At 56.5% G+C, this 14513-nt stretch overlaps 2 protein-coding genes and 1 pseudogene across 3 annotated transcripts in view; 1 reads left to right on the top strand and 2 right to left on the bottom strand.

The window, feature by feature from the left end:
* Positions 1-863: 863 nt before the first annotated feature.
* Positions 864-1526, bottom strand: MRPL41 (mitochondrial ribosomal protein L41). The gene has a single exon (XM_082467716.1). The coding sequence runs from the start codon at positions 1409-1411 to the stop codon at positions 1004-1006; it is 408 nt and encodes a 135-aa protein (XP_082323842.1). The 5' UTR covers positions 1412-1526; the 3' UTR covers positions 864-1003.
* Positions 1527-1759: 233 nt separating this feature from the next.
* Positions 1760-14513, top strand: part of PNPLA7 (patatin like domain 7, lysophospholipase) — a 54913-nt gene continuing 42159 nt past the window's right edge. Inside the window, 9 exon segments of the mRNA XM_082467675.1 lie at positions 1760-1819; positions 3103-3134; positions 4999-5070; positions 5224-5311; positions 5681-5760; positions 7100-7141; positions 7143-7192; positions 7372-7512; positions 8943-9102. Coding sequence (XP_082323801.1) covers positions 3105-3134; positions 4999-5070; positions 5224-5311; positions 5681-5760; positions 7100-7141; positions 7143-7192; positions 7372-7512; positions 8943-9102 — 663 coding nt within the window. The 5' untranslated portion in view covers positions 1760-1819; positions 3103-3104.
* LOC309663822 (NADH dehydrogenase [ubiquinone] flavoprotein 2, mitochondrial pseudogene) lies at positions 9112-12715 on the bottom strand (annotated as a pseudogene). The gene is made up of 3 exons: positions 12546-12715; positions 11457-11755; positions 9112-10211 (listed from the first exon to the last, which is right to left on the bottom strand). The product of its transcript is annotated as an NADH dehydrogenase [ubiquinone] flavoprotein 2, mitochondrial pseudogene (transcript).

The raw sequence follows: 14513 nt of genomic DNA on the forward strand, positions 1-14513 counted from the left end.
ACACGTTCTGAGTTGCTTTAGCATGTCATGAACTTGAAATATGTTGTCATATGCTGAATTAGTGATACTTCCTCACTGTGGCTTCAGTAAACCAAGTAGCTTCCAAACCCGTACACGGTTTAACTCCAGGAACATAACTGGGTTTGTGACTGATCTGACTCCCATAGATCAGTTCCGCCTGGCCTCTCTGGAAGGAGCAGATGTTGAAGTATAGGCCACTGTGGAATCTGTCACTCCTCAGCATCCACTAATAAATACAACAGATGATAGGTGTTCTGCGTCAGAAAACACAAACCTCTATCCTTTGCTTTCTTATTGTCTGATGGTACAACACTGTGTGCCAGTACAGGTCAGAATGTGTTAATGTTGAACCTTCCTCCAGAGTTTATTTTGGGATATTTCACTTAAGGGTCAGTTAAATATCAAACAGAATTAGAATCTGAGGGATTATGCACTGAAACAGGAAAACACAAGGAGGAAGGAGACGACTATAGATTACTAGGGAAATACGAGTTTGGCGTCAACTTCCTGTGTGGTCTTATCTTTAGGTTTACCCCAAGGGGGGCTGTCTCACCTGACTCCCCAAAATAAGCTGCTTTGGAACCCATAAATATTCTCATTGGTGGTTCCTTGGGGTGAATTGTGGGGGATGAATTAACCAGTGCTGTCATGTGGCTGGATCTGCCTTGTGAATTCTCTTTCTCCTGCAAGCTAAGCCACATGTTCTTGCCTACTTCCCAGAACCTGTTGGTTGGGGTTCTGGTTTGGCTGGAACCTGAGAACTTCGCCTCGGTCACTACACCCTAGCCTGTTACATAGCACACTTTGCTTTTCAAAATGACCAGTTGCCCCGAACAACACTGTAGGGTAGCCAAGGTCTTTAATAGAAGCGAAACGAGGGCAACGCCTCCCCACCCGCCACCCGGGAACTAGGCTCGGCGAGGACAGGTGGAAGTCCTCAGTCGCAGGCACACCCGGCCGCCGCCGCCGCCGCCGCCTGCTCCTAGCGCGGGAAGTTCTTGGGGTACAGCTGGAAGAGCTTGCCTTCCTGCGTGGGCTCAAAGCCGTACTTGTCCAGGCGCTCAGGGTCGAAAGTCCCGGCCTTGAAGTCCTTCTCGATAGCAGGTGCCGCTGTCTCCAGAAAGAGCTGCTTGGCCGTCAGGGGAGCTTCTGTGCCCTCCGGGGCGCGGTAGTTCACGTACGGCTTGAGCCTGAAGCCGGCCAGATCGGGGACCACCAGCTCCGGGACCATTTCCTTGACCTGCACGAACCTGCCGTCGCGGCCGTGGAAGCCGATGCCCTTGGCGCCGCGGCTCTTGTAGAAGGTGCGCGGGCCCCGCTTGCTGGTCCACTTGCTCATTCGGTCGGCGCCCCGCACCAGGGCGCGAGCCGCCCCGCTCAGGAGGCCCATGCCGGGGCCCGAACGACGCGAACGCTCTCCGACTCCCGGGCACAGCCACGCGGCCCCCGGCACCGCAGTGCTCCGCTTCCGGCGCCCACGGCAGCTTCCGACACCGCCTGGCCCCCGCGCCAGAGCAAGAGCAGCTCCGATTGGCTGCGGCGCGTCCAATGTGCGTCCTTGGCCCTGCGGGGGGGCGGGACCTGTGGGGGCCTGGCCAATGCTCGGGGAGATCCCGCGTCCGGGCGGGGCGTCGGGAGCGCGGCCGTGTGGGGCGGAGCTTCGAGGCGAAGTGCCGGTCGCCGTGAGTGCGGACGTTAGGGGCGGGGCTTCGGGAGGAGTGACGGGAGTGCCGAGTGTCGGGGGCGGGGCGTCAGGGTGGAGTGACGGGAGCGCGGGCGTCGGGAGCGCGCGATCCCGGTGAGTCGCCGCCGAGCGCCCCGAAGTGGTAGGCCTGGGGGTACGGTTCTGTGAGCAGAGGTAGCCATCCCCTCCCCCAGCCATCGCCGGGACGTACACTGCCCCACAGGGCTGTCGCCGGCGACGCACCTCAACCCAACTGCCCCCAACCCCTACGGCCCCCAGCCCGACGCCTCCCAACCCTACTGCCCCCAACCCCGACTGACCTCAACCCCGACTGCCCCCGACCCCGATGCCCCTCAACCCGACTCCCCTGCAGCTGGACGCCCCCCAACCTGACTGCCCTCAACCCGACGGCCCCATAATCACTGCTCTCCAGCCCTGCACCCTAACCTCCACGCCCCCCTAACCACCATCTTCCTAACCTCGATGCCCCCAACCGCGCCGCCCCCGGCCCCCCAGTTCCCCTGCGCTCTGTCTCCTTCCCTCCCGCCCCCTGCGCTGTGTAGCATGTGCAGCAGCTGAAGGCGGTTCGGTTGTGTGGCAGGTGCCGGGGGCTTGAGCTCTGTCGCCTGAAAGCCTGGGGGGCGTGGGGAGACCGCCCTGGTCAGGGCTGCGCCGCAGAGCTGGGGTCACGGCGCTGCTGGTCCTTGAGGAGACATCTGAGAAGAAAGGGTTTCCCACGGGGCCAGCAGGGACCGTTGACCAGTGAGCAGATGCAGGTGACCCTGCGCCTGCCTCTCCCGGTGGGATTTCGGAAGAGACAACCCTCTCTTACTGTTGCCCTTCTAAGGGACCTGGGAGCCACAGGGTGAAGGCCCTAGACGGGGCTCCTCCCTGCGGCACAGAGGCCAGGTGCGCAGGGCTGGTCCTCAAGTTCACCACACCCCAGACCAGCACAGCCACCTCCAGGGCTCAGCCACACTGCGGGGGAAATCCTGTGCACAGGCCACTAGGGAGGGTCTGGCTCACAGCCTGCAGTGGCCACACACCCCTCCCCAGGGTGCTGGAAATCCCTGCGGCACTAGGCCTTTGCCCAGCTGCCCACACTTGCCCTCGACTGGCTGGGAGAGGAGCCCGGGGCTTGGCTGCAGTTCTAGGTTCCTGGGCAGCCACACGAGGGCTGTTTACAGAGAGGGAAGGGGCTCCGATTGCTTGTGAAAAGAGCTTCTCGCCATGGAGAACACAGTTTTTCATCAGGGTTTTCCTGTCAATAGAAACGTAATTTAACGTGTACAGGAACCTGGGGAAGGGCTGGGAGGCGCTGCGTTGCACGTGAGCTTGAGGTGGTGGAACGTGTGCCCTCCTTGGAACCAGTCCCTCTTCTTTTGTTTCACTTGTAGCCATGGAGCAAGAGGAGGACGCCGGCCCAGAGGTACAGAACCTGAGGATTCCAGTGAGGAATCAGAGCCTTAAAATTCCCAGTTATGGCCACTTCTGGACAAGGAGAAAAGGGTCCTTTTAACATCTGCCCCGCGGCAACTCCTTGAAGCCTGCTGCATGTGGGGGTGGTGTGTGGGGCCTGTTTTCCCCTTGTCAGGGCTGAGGCCCTCCCTCCTCTTCCCCAAGGTCACTCTTCTGAGTTCCTGCTTCCCCTTAGGAAGTCTGCTTGCTTCGACTTAGGGCCTTCTGCCCGTGGAACATATATAGCCACATTACAAGGGCCTTTACCTCTAAAGCAGAAATGTAGATGCATTAAAACAACAGTGAAAAGCTGGGAAGCCTGAGATGCCTAACCACCAGAGACGGCACAATCGGCCTGGGGCACCCGTGACCGTCGCCGTGCGCGGCCCTGGCTGCCCCCCGGGGTGGCTGAGCTCGGAGGGACACGCCGAGGAGCAGGGTGCTTGTCCTCCTGGTGGACGTGGGCCGAGCACGCGGTCTGGGCCAGCGGGGCCCGGACGCCTCGCTGCGAAGCAGAAGCTCCCACCGCTGCCATCCGCCTCCTGAGCTGAGTTCAAAGGGTTGAGTTTTCTGAATCGCTTCCTTATCCTGTCTTGATGCAACATTCTGCTTTTGAAACGCTTTTCTGAGTGCATTGATTTCCTTGGGTTTTCTGGCATCGCAGCTGTGTGTGATCCTGGCTCTGAAGGACCAGGCAAGCTGCTTTAGTCCTTGGCACTTGTGTAGAAACTTGAAAGGATTAACAAGTCCCCCCACCACTCCCCCAAACCCATCCTGTTCCTGGCTGCTTGGAAGGAGGTATGTGGGTACCGGGAGGAATGGAGTGTAGCTACTTGTTTGGCTGGTTTCTTCAGCTTTGGGGGGAATCTGCCAGCATCCTGTGTATGGGCGGCCCCAGCTGTCTGCCCACTCACCATTCCACACTCACTGTTCTCGCTTTTTTTTAATAAATTTATTTATTTATTTTTGGCTGCATTGGGTCTTCATTGCTGTGCCCGGGCTTTCTCTAGTTGCAGCGAGCGGGGGCTACTCTTCGTTGCGATGCGCGGGATTCTCATTGCGGTGGCTTCTCTTGTTGCGGAGCACGGGCTCTAGGCGCGCGGGCTTCAGTAGTTGTGGTGCACGGGCTCAGTAGTTGTGGCTCGCGGGCTCTAGAGCGCAGGCTCAGTAGGTGTGGTGCACGGGCCTAGTTGCTCCGCAGCATGTGGGATCTTCCCGGACCAGGTCTCAAACCTGTGTCCCCTGCACTGGCAGGTGGATTCTTAACCACTGCGCCACCAGGGAAGTCCCTCACTGTTCTCTCTTACCTTCCTTTCTCTCTCCCTGGGGTCTGGGCTTCTGCAGCCCCTTGTTAACGCCCTCCCTGGGAGCCCTCCTCTGCTGTGAGCTGGTATCTAATGTTCTCAAAATCCAGTTGTCTCCTTAGGGTTTCCCAGCACTGCTGCTGTGTGGGCTTCTGTCTGCCCCGAGGCCGGCAGCACGTGGTTCTGTTGGTGATGAGAGGGCACTGCGAGGTGGCCTTTGTACCCACTGTGGCCAGCCGGGCTTGCATCCTGAGCAGCAGGAAAGCTGAGGATTTCGGATTCAGATGCGTTAACGATGCCTGGAGCGTTTGTTGTCAACACAGCACAGCTGCTGGCCCTGCCCAGCCATGCTGTGGGTGGCCCTGCTCCAGAGCAGGTGGGCTCAGGGGACCTCAGCATCCTGGAAGGTCGCTTCTTTCTGGAGGTCTCCAGGGCTGCCGACTTGTCCCTGACCCACAGCTCTGTTGTCGCTCCTGGGGAGCCAGGGCCGTGCCCATCCTGGCCCTTCCTGACTGCAGCCTTCTCCCCTAGGCGGGCTTCTGCCTGGCCACCCTTCGGTCCTGGGGTCTGCAGCTGACGGAGCAGCGTTCTCAGTCCACCTCGGTAACCACCTCACTGCCCCCGGCTAACGGGCGGGCCCCGGGATCAGTGGCCTATTGCACCCTTGGCTGCCCTGGGTCCTTTGTGTCCAGCCTGTGTTTGGGCTTGGAAGGGGCCTCATGGCGCCTTGCTGACTCTGTCTGTGACCTCGCCCAGCTGATGGGTGCTGCAGCTGGAATCCTCCTGGCCCTGGCCCTCATTGGCATGACCATCTTTTTTGTGTCTAGAAGGGTTAACCGATTCCGTGAGTATCTTGCTTCAGACTTTGGCCCTAGGGGGACGGGGAGGAGGGCTTGAAAGGGTGGGGGAGGCGCGGGTGTTTTGAGCTCCTGGGAGCAGCTCTCAAGCCCGCGGTGGCTTTTGTTGGAAACTGCTGGCCTGTCCGTGAGGCTGAGCTCGTCGGATCCATGGAATTCGAGTCTCTTCTGACCTTCCTTGGCTCACGTTTCCAAGAAGAGTGAAGTCCCGCTTCCTCTGCAAGGGTCTGTCGCAGCCCTGGGAAGAGGTGCTGTGTGACTGGGGGCGGGGCGGGGGCAGGACGAGCTCAGTGTGTACGCGGGGCTGCCTCGCGGGTCCCAGCCGTGCTCAGGCAGCCCCTTGGCTCCCCTTGCAGGACAAGTGCAGCCCACTCCTCAGTACAGGTTCCAGAAGAGAGACAAAGTGATGTTCTCCGGCAGGAAGATCACGAGGAAGGTGACTCGCGCTGCAGGCCCAGGCCTCCTGCCCCTCAGAGGTGTGGGCACCAGCCGGCCTGCGCCTGGGCGCCGCGCAGGGGCTCCGGGGCTCAGGGAAGGTCTGGGGAGGGCACGGCTGGGCGGAGGCATTTGGGGAGGAGGCCCCGTCACCGCGTGAGGTGGACGTGAACTGGAAAGGAGGACAGAAGCCCCTCCCTGGAGCGTCCCTGGAGTGTGGGGGGGCAGAGGGTCCTGGCTCCGGTGCTGAGATTGGTGGTCCGCCCAGGATTTGGGGCCAGGCCCTGCGAGGGGGAAACTGCAAGGCCTCACTTGCCAGTGTCAAGACCCCCCTGGGGAGCGGCATCCGCGCCCAGCCCCGCCCCCTGCTCCCCGCGAGGGCAGGAGGCCTCGGCACACTGCCGGAGGCTGTGCTTCAGATGCACACTTGAAGCCTTTGCTGATGTTTAAAAATATCTTCTCTTTGTTACTTTTCTCGAGTTACACAATTGATTCGTGTCTTCGTGGAAACACTTGAACTGCCGCTCGGGGGTCACGTGGGCGCCCTCACGTGGCTCTTCCTCCTCAGTGTCAGGCGCTGTGAGAGGGCGGGTCGGCTGGGGCCGCTCTGGCGGGCGGGCTGGCGCGCAGGGCCACGTGGAGTGGCTCCCGGCAGGTCTCAGAGACACCCATGCGTGTGTGGTTGGGTGCGGGGCTGTCCGCTGGTGGTCCTGCTGAGGACTGGGCAGCGGCAAGCTGGCCCTGGGCTAAGGACAGGAACGTGGTCCAGTGAGGCCAGGACACCTGGGAGGGAAGGAGGAGTTGTGCTGACCGCCCACCGACAGCCACAGCTGACACCGTGGGGCAGATGCAGCTCGGGAGCTGAGGGACAGCAGGGGGCAGTGGCTGCCCGAGGAGGCTGGCCGGTGCCCGGCTAGGAGCCGGGCCCTCTGCACTCCTCGGCACCCCTGTTTGGGGCAGTCCAGTGGGCCTCGACTGTGGGGGAGGGTGAAGAGCCTCCAGACCGGGAGGACTGGGCAGGCACTCGGGTTGTCGTGTGTGCCAGCACGACGGGTGTGGGGTGGAGAGCGTCAGCCTTCTAGGCGGGGGGGACGCAGGGCTGAGGACTCAGAGCTCTCAGAGCATGGGCTGTCTGGGGACGTGGCCGTGCGGTATCGCTGTCATCAGCACCAAGGATGGTTCCCTGTGTCCTGGGCAGGTGAGCAGGGTGGGGCCGGACCGGGATGCTGGTGTCAGGCTTCAGGCAGGCCAGGTCCTGAGGGCTGGGACCGACCCTGAGGCTGAGAGCTGGATCCACCGGCTGCAGGGTCCAGACGTGGCCTCCCCCTTTCACTCTGCAGGTGACCACGCTCCCCCACGCGCTTGTGGGGAACACAGCTGCCCCCCCGGCAGCGGGTGAGGAAGAGGACCAAGGTGCTGTCTTTGGCCAAGAGGTACCGGGGGTGCCCTTCAGACTAGCCACGTCTCAGCTGCCCTCCCCCGTGGGCGCTGGGGAGCCTGTGGACCTCGCGCCGCCCGTGGCTTCCCTGCCATGGGGTTCACAGCGCAAACACCGTCTGCTTTTGAGCCCCTTTGGGCTTCTGCTCCAGGTGCATGTCTCTCTGCTTTGTAGGATCCTGAGTTTCAAGAAGGAATACCCGACCCTGCAGCCAAAGGAGCCCCCGCCCTCCCTGCTGGAGGCCGACCTCACGGAGTTCGATGTGAAGAATTCTCACCTGCCGTCGGAAGTTTTGTACATGCTGAAAAATGTTCGGTAAGAGAGAAGTGGACACGGGAGGCCCGCCATGTGCCCTGGGGACTGGCTGTCGCCTGGCCTTCGAGGTGTCCTTTCCCTGTGGCCACCGTTGGTTGTGTCGACAAAAATAATGAATAAACAATCTATAATAGGAATAAAAAGAGTTTTATTTGAGCCCATCTGAGGACTATAGCCTGGAAGACAACCTCTCAGATAACTCTGAGGAACTTCCCCAGAGAAGCATAGTTTTTAGCAGTTTATGTCTTGTCAGAACAAAGAACATTAAGCTAGTCAGGGATACATTCCTTCAAGGTTTCAAAAAAAACAGATCAGCAGGTACATGGTGAGTCAGTATGGCCTCGGCACCTGGGAAGGGAGTCTTATCATTGAAGGAGAACCAGCATTGGCATCCTAGAAAGGGAGGCATTTAATCTTTATTTTCACTTGGACGTTTTGTTGTTCTTGTTGTTGTTTAATATTTATTTATTTAATTTATTTATTTTTGGCTGCATTGGGTCTTCGTTGCTGTGCGCGGGCTTTCTCTAGTTGCGGCGAGCGGGGGCTACTCTTCATTGCAGTGCGCGGGCTTCTCATCGCGGTGGCTTCTCTTGTTGCGGAGCACAGGCTCTAGGCGCACGGGCTTCAGTAGTTGTGGCACACAGGCTCAGTAGTTGTGGCTCGCGGGCTCTAGAGCGCAGGCTCAGTAGTTGTGGCGCACGGGCTTCGTTGCTCCGCGGCATGTGGGATTTTCCCGGACCAGGGCTCTAACCCGTGTCCCCTGCATTGGCAGGCGGATTCTTAACCACGGCGCCACCAGGGAAGTCCCAACATGGACGTTCTTTACTTCTGGTCAATGTGCCCTTTAATAATTAAGCAGACGTACAATGTGTGTTTGATCAGCCACAACAGGCTATTCTATCTAGTGAGCATGAAGTGGGAGTTAACTCATGTGTAAGCCAGAGTGACCTCCCCAGACCCCAACATGTGAACGTTGCTTTCATCAGTTGGGAAGGCTTCTTGCCATCGCTGCCCTCCCAGTGGCGAGTGGAACCTCCTCGCCGGTTCTTTCGTGTGTCTGTCTGCTTATCAGAGTGTTCACCTTCAGGGCGACGTGGAGCGCGTATGGGAAGTGTGTGGCTGGATGGAAAATTGAAAGTCTGGTTCCGCATTTCTCCCTGGAAGCCCCGACTCCTCTTTCAAGCGCTTCACTACCTGCCCTTGTTTATGCATCTGGTTCAAATTCATGGTCACGGCCTGAGAGCTCTCTGAGCTCATGGAACAGTAGCTGATGGAAATTCCTGAAGCTTAAGCCTCTGTCCTGCTGGTGCTTGTGCCATGGGCTCTGCAGCCCTGGAAAGCTCGCTCTGTGGTCTGGCCGGCAGGGACGGTGGCCTGTGTTCCTCCTCCCCTCCTTCCTGTAGGTGTCCCACGTGCACTGTTTCTTGTAGGGTCCTGGGTCACTTTGAGAAGCCACTGTTCCTGGAACTTTGCAAACACATGGTGTTTGTGCAGCTTCTGGAAGGGGAGTATGTCTTCCGGCCAGGGGAGCCAGATACCAGCATCTACGTGGTGCAGGACGGGCGGCTGGAGGTCTGCATCCAGGATTCGGTGAGAGCCCTCGGGTGGGGCAGGGCTGGGGGGGTCTGTTGTGTTTTCACTTAGAGGTCTGCCCTCTTTAACATTTGTTAAGTTCTCCATTGAAAAGTTAGTACCAATTTTTATTTTATTATATTTTATTTTATGTAGATAGGAGATTCATATTTTATTTCTCCAGTGGCATGTTTACAGTTGAACATAAATTAAAGGCCTGCTTGCACACCAAAGCCAGGTTCTTTAGGTGGTTCAGTCAGAGAGGTAAGACCTCTGGCTGGCTCACATGAGCAGCGTCCACTCCTTGGCCCAGGTTTTGGGGCTTTGCCAGCCTTGAGTTCATCAGTAATTTCTTCAGTATCCTTAGGTGTCACGTCCTCATAGTAGTTGTCGTTTATTTGAACCATTGGTGCGTTGACACAGGCCCCTAAATGTTCCATTTCTATAAGAGTGAAAAGTTTGTCAAGTGTAGTCTCCCTGACCTTTATTCCAAGCTTTTTCTGAGTGGCCTCCGGTATGCTGCCAGAGTTTCAAGCATGCAGGGCAGAGTAGTGCAAACTTGAATATGATTCTTTCCAAGTGGTTTTTGATTATACATTGTATAAGAAGCTGCTTCTTCATATACTCTCACTGGAGGTACTTGTAACTTTCTGCAGCCTTGTTCACAGCAGAGATAGGCAGCCATCCATTCTGCCTTTGGGCTAAACCCAGGACTGGAAGCACAGCTGCTGCTTTATGCCCTTCTGGGTAGTTTTTTTCACAGTTGCCTCTATCCTCTTGTACTTTTCCAGTGTGAAATCAAGTGGAGTATCTGGGTTATTCTCAGGAGTATCTCTGTGCACAGATAAGGCTCCTCCAGCTCCATTTTGCACCACTGTCTTATGCAAATTTCCTTACGTGTCTTCCCCACTGAGCGGCGAGGGCACCTGTGTGGGCCAGCACGCCGCGGAGAGGAACGTGGTGAGCCAAACTATGGGCCTTCGGAGTGCAAAATTTAAATGTTTTGTTCTTTGGAGGAAAAGGCACATTGGACCACAGCTGCCCTTGACGCAGGTGTGTCAGCTTCCGCTGCACAGGGGCTGCGCATGGTGGCTCACCTCTGCATTTCCCCAGACACGTTGCAAGCACTTTTTAAAAATTAATTAATTAATTTATTTATTTTTGGCTCTGTTGGATCTTCGTTGCTGCGCGCAGGCTTTCTCTAGTTTCAGCGAGCAGGGGCTACTCTTTGTTGCAGTGCACGGGCTTCTCATTGCTGTGGCTTCTCTTGTTACAGAGCACGGGCTCTAGGTGCGCGGGCTTCAGTAGTTGTGGTGCACGGGCTTAGTAGTTGTGGCTCGCGGGCTTTAGAGTGCAGGCTCAGTAGCTGTGGCTCACGGGCTTAGTTGCTCCACGGCATGTGGGATCTTCCTGGACCAGGGCTCGAACCCGTGTCCCCTGCGTTGGCAGGCCGATTCTTAACCACTGCACCACCAGGGAAGCCCACATCACAGGCATTTTGCCATGTCTCTCCCACTGCCTTGGAACCCCTCAGTGGTTGGGTATTGATCTGTGATGATCAGCAGCACCCTTGCCTTATTTTCGGGTTTCAGGCTGTAAATAATTTTAAGTCTAAGAAAATAATTAAGATATTAATTCACCTGGAAGCTAACTCTTTGTTTCCTGCCTCTGTTGACTTATATGCTTAAGTCACAATTGCCAGGGGGGACCTATAGACCAAGACTCCTGAGGGCTTGTCGGTTTATTTGCCTGCTGGTGGGTGACGCAGGCTCCCACCGCAGACACTTAGCGAACCCTGTACCGCATGAGGTCGCCCCCACCCCAGCCACGTGAAGTTCCCGCCTGCCGGGCCCTGGGTGGGCCCTGACCTAGGACAGCTCCTGCATGGTCTTCGGGCTCCTAGACCACAGTGTCGCTTTGTCTACGGGTGACCTGGTGGGGCAATTAGAAAAGGCGTGGCTTTCGTCCAGTCTCCTCTGGCGGGGCCTGCACGTCATCCACGTGGCAGGCCTTCACCAAGAGAGCCGGAGCCTTCGGGCCAGACGGAAGGGCTCCTGGGCAGTGGCCAGTGCCAGGTTTGAACAAGTTCACAGGGGTTTTCCTGGGTCACACTGAGATGAAGCTCCTGTACTAAATCACCAGCGTCGCATCGTTTTCTTTTTCTTTTAATCCAGTGGAAAGATATGTCAAAATGCTATTATTTATACTGGTTTGAATAACTGCATTTGGTTCTCACAGCCCTTTTAGTTAGGCCAGCAAACTCACGTAGGCAAAGCCTCCTGGTGCTGACAAGACACGGGGCAGAAAGGCTGGGCTGGGCCCCTTCTTTCCTCCTAGTCGCCGTCATTTTCCTGTCCTCCTCATTCCCACACGTCGGCTGGGGTGCAGCCCCTGCCCCACATGACCAGTGGTGGTGGAGGTCGTTTGCCCAGCCGGCCTGGCCTCCACAGCGGGTGACTCTGCTCTGCTTCCCAAGCGCAGGATGGCACTGAGGTGGCGGTCAAAGAGGTTCTGGCTGGAGACAGCGTCCACAGTCTCCTCAGCGTCCTGGACGTCACCACTGTGAGTGCCCCGCGCCCCCAGGCCTGCCCAGACTCGCCTGGACAGCAGGTCCCTCAGCACCGAGGCCAGCTCTCCAGTGACAAGGGGCTGGTCTAGGTCCGGGGGACCCCTAGTAGGTCAGGGGTGTGCCCGAGAGCAGCTCTGACCAGGTGTCTAAGGGGAGCTGGGTGTTGGCTTATGGGATTTGGCCGTTTCTTAAATGATCATTCTTTGGACTGAGTAACACATGCATGGGCTCCAAGCTTCAGGTGCCTAAAACATCGCAGGGTGAGAGTGATTTCTCCCGCCTTCAGGCCCTGAGTCCCCTTCCCAGGAGGGACCCTCTCTGGACCTTTTGTGCTAATGTGTGTCCTTCAGTCGTTCCCCAGCTCTTGCTGTTCATCATTGCAGGGAATGGTCTTGTGTGGACATTGTTTCCTGTGTTTGAAGGCCAGTCTGTAGGGCAAATCCCTAGGAGACTCACTGGATCCAAGGGACACGCCTCACACCCCACACAGAGGCTGAACCGCGGGACATGTGTGAGGGCACCTATTTCTTCAGCCTCATCCACTAGTGAGCCATTTCATATCTGATCTTTGCTAGTCCAATAGCTTAAAAACTAGCATCTCATGTTATGACTTTCAAACTTTTTATCATGGAATATTTTAAACATGTTCAAAAGTAGACAGAATAGTAAAATCAATTTATTTCCATCACCAGTTGCAAAAGGCTCAGCTCAGTGTGCCTCATTTCCTCCTGATTAACTAGAATTTAGTATTTGTTTAATCTTCTTTTTCTTCTGAGCAAAATCTACTTACAATAAAACAAATCTGCAGTGTGTGTAGCTGTTTTGATAAATGCATACACCTCTGTCACTCAGAAGGTGTATTTGATTTTAATCTTATCCTTGGAAGTTATACCTCTTGCTTTTATTTTTGTCTGTGTACTGAGGCAACTTGTACCTCCGTTTCTCCAGACACTGCATGGAGAGGTCTCCAGAACAATTCAGCAGCACCTTGGCAGCGACGTGTCTGCGCAGGGCCAGGAGGCTAGGAGCATGTGTGCCACTCACCATGGAGGCACCCCTCATGGGTGTCCTCTGAGCGAGCCCTAAGTTCTTGTGCACGACAAGGGGGTGGCGGGCTCCAAACGGAGACTTTGGGTGTGTCCAGTGTGCTCATCTTGCCCCTGTCAGACCGCACACGTGTGCTTCGAGCTGTTTGGGGCCTGGGGCGGAGGCGTGCACAGGACTCTGTGGTCTTTGTCTGCCCCCAGGACCTGGGATGTCTTCATCAGACGCTTGGCCGGGCCTGAGAGGGACACCGCGTCCTACTAGCGAGGCTGGCCAGGTGCTATCTGGAGGTGATGGGGGAGGGCATCCAGACTGGCACTTGCGGCTGGAGCAGGCTGGCTCTGTGGGGCTCTGGCTGGTGTGCGTCCGAGTCTGTAACTCGTGCTGTGGGCCTGAGAGGCTGGGAGGTCTAGACGGGCTGTCCATCTACACGCAGGTAAATTATTAGGGGCTCCTAAATAAGAACGAGAGAAGGGCAGTGGAGGCCCTTCTCTTGTTTCTTGGTCCGCTGCTGACCCTGATCTCGTTGTAACTTTTGGGCTGAGTGCCGTTCGTGGCAGCGTCGTGGGCTGTGTGCTGTGAGCAGGGTCGGGGCTACGCAGCCTGCTGCGGTCACCTTGCGCCGGCGTCAGTGTCAGCAGAGTGCCCCTCCCTGGGGCAGGAGTCCTGCTGCCTTGAGTGGCTGGAGGGAGAATGTGGGGGATGTTTGGGAGAAAATAATTCTATATTGGGTTAAATGATTATTTGGAAGGACATCATTTTTGCCTCACCAAACATTTGTGTTTGTGGTTTAAAATTTTTTTAATTTATTTTTATCAGAATAACCTGAACAAATTCTAAAAACATATTTGATGTTTTGTGAACTGCAGTTGTCTGTTCCACCGCCCCCTCCCCAGAAAGGCCCCTTCCAGCTCTTTCAGTCTCCTCCGTAAAACCAGCTGCTCTTGTTTTGTAATTCTTCGTCTTAATTTTGTGTCGACTTCCCACTGTAGAAAATGCCCTGCTTGCCTCACCATCCTATTCCTCTCGTCCCCCCTTTGTGGACATTGTCAGCAGCCGAGCTTGTGGAGCCTGGGGGTGAGGTTCCTTTGTTGTCCCTGGAGTTAACAGTTGCCTCATTTTTTGGTTGCTTAGTTTTCTGTGCGTTGTGTGCACCGCTGCCCTGTCCCGGCGCTCCATGAGCTGGGGAGAAACCCCCGGGTCCCCATCCTCCGTCTCCGTCTGAACTTCTGGGCCACACAGTCCAGCCCCCCTGGGGCCCTTTCTTTCTTCCTGGGCAGGGCTCTCACCTCCTCTCCTGGTCTGCTTGCTTGTTTGGGTGGAGCAAATACTCTATCTGCTTGCTGAGAAGAGTGCAAGGGAGATAGAGGTTTTTTTGTTTTTTTTTAAATTATGGCTGCGTTAGGTCTTCGTTGCTGCACGCGGCTTTCTCTAGTTGTGGCGAGTGGGGGCTACTCTTTGTTGCAGTGCACATGCTTCTCATTGCGGTGGCTTCTCTTGTTGTGGAGCACGGGCTCTAGGCGCGCGGACTTCAGTAGTTGTGGCGCACGGGCTTCAGCAGTTGTGGCGCACGGGCTCTAGAGCGCAGGCTCAGTAGTTGTGGCACACGGACTTAGTTGCTCCGTGGCATGCGGGGTCTTCCCGGACCAGGGCTCGAACCCGTGTCCCCTGCATTGGCAGGCAGATTCTCAACCACTGCGCCACCAGGGAAGCCCAAGGGAGATAGAGTTTTGAAACCTTATAGATCTAGAATTGTCTTTGTTTTGCACTCCCTTTATCTTTCTATTTTACTTCTTAGGAGGTTTCTTCAACTTTA

The sequence above is a fragment of the Balaenoptera physalus genome (assembly GCF_965194825.1).
Source record: "Balaenoptera physalus genome assembly, chromosome: 7".
Classification (NCBI taxonomy): domain Eukaryota; kingdom Metazoa; phylum Chordata; class Mammalia; order Artiodactyla; family Balaenopteridae; genus Balaenoptera; species Balaenoptera physalus.

Excerpts from the sequence above, each read along its gene's own strand:
- MRPL41 (XM_082467716.1), bottom strand. The coding sequence starts at position 1,411 with ATGGGCCTCCTGAGCGGGGCGGCTCGCGCCCTGGTGCGGGGCGCCGAC.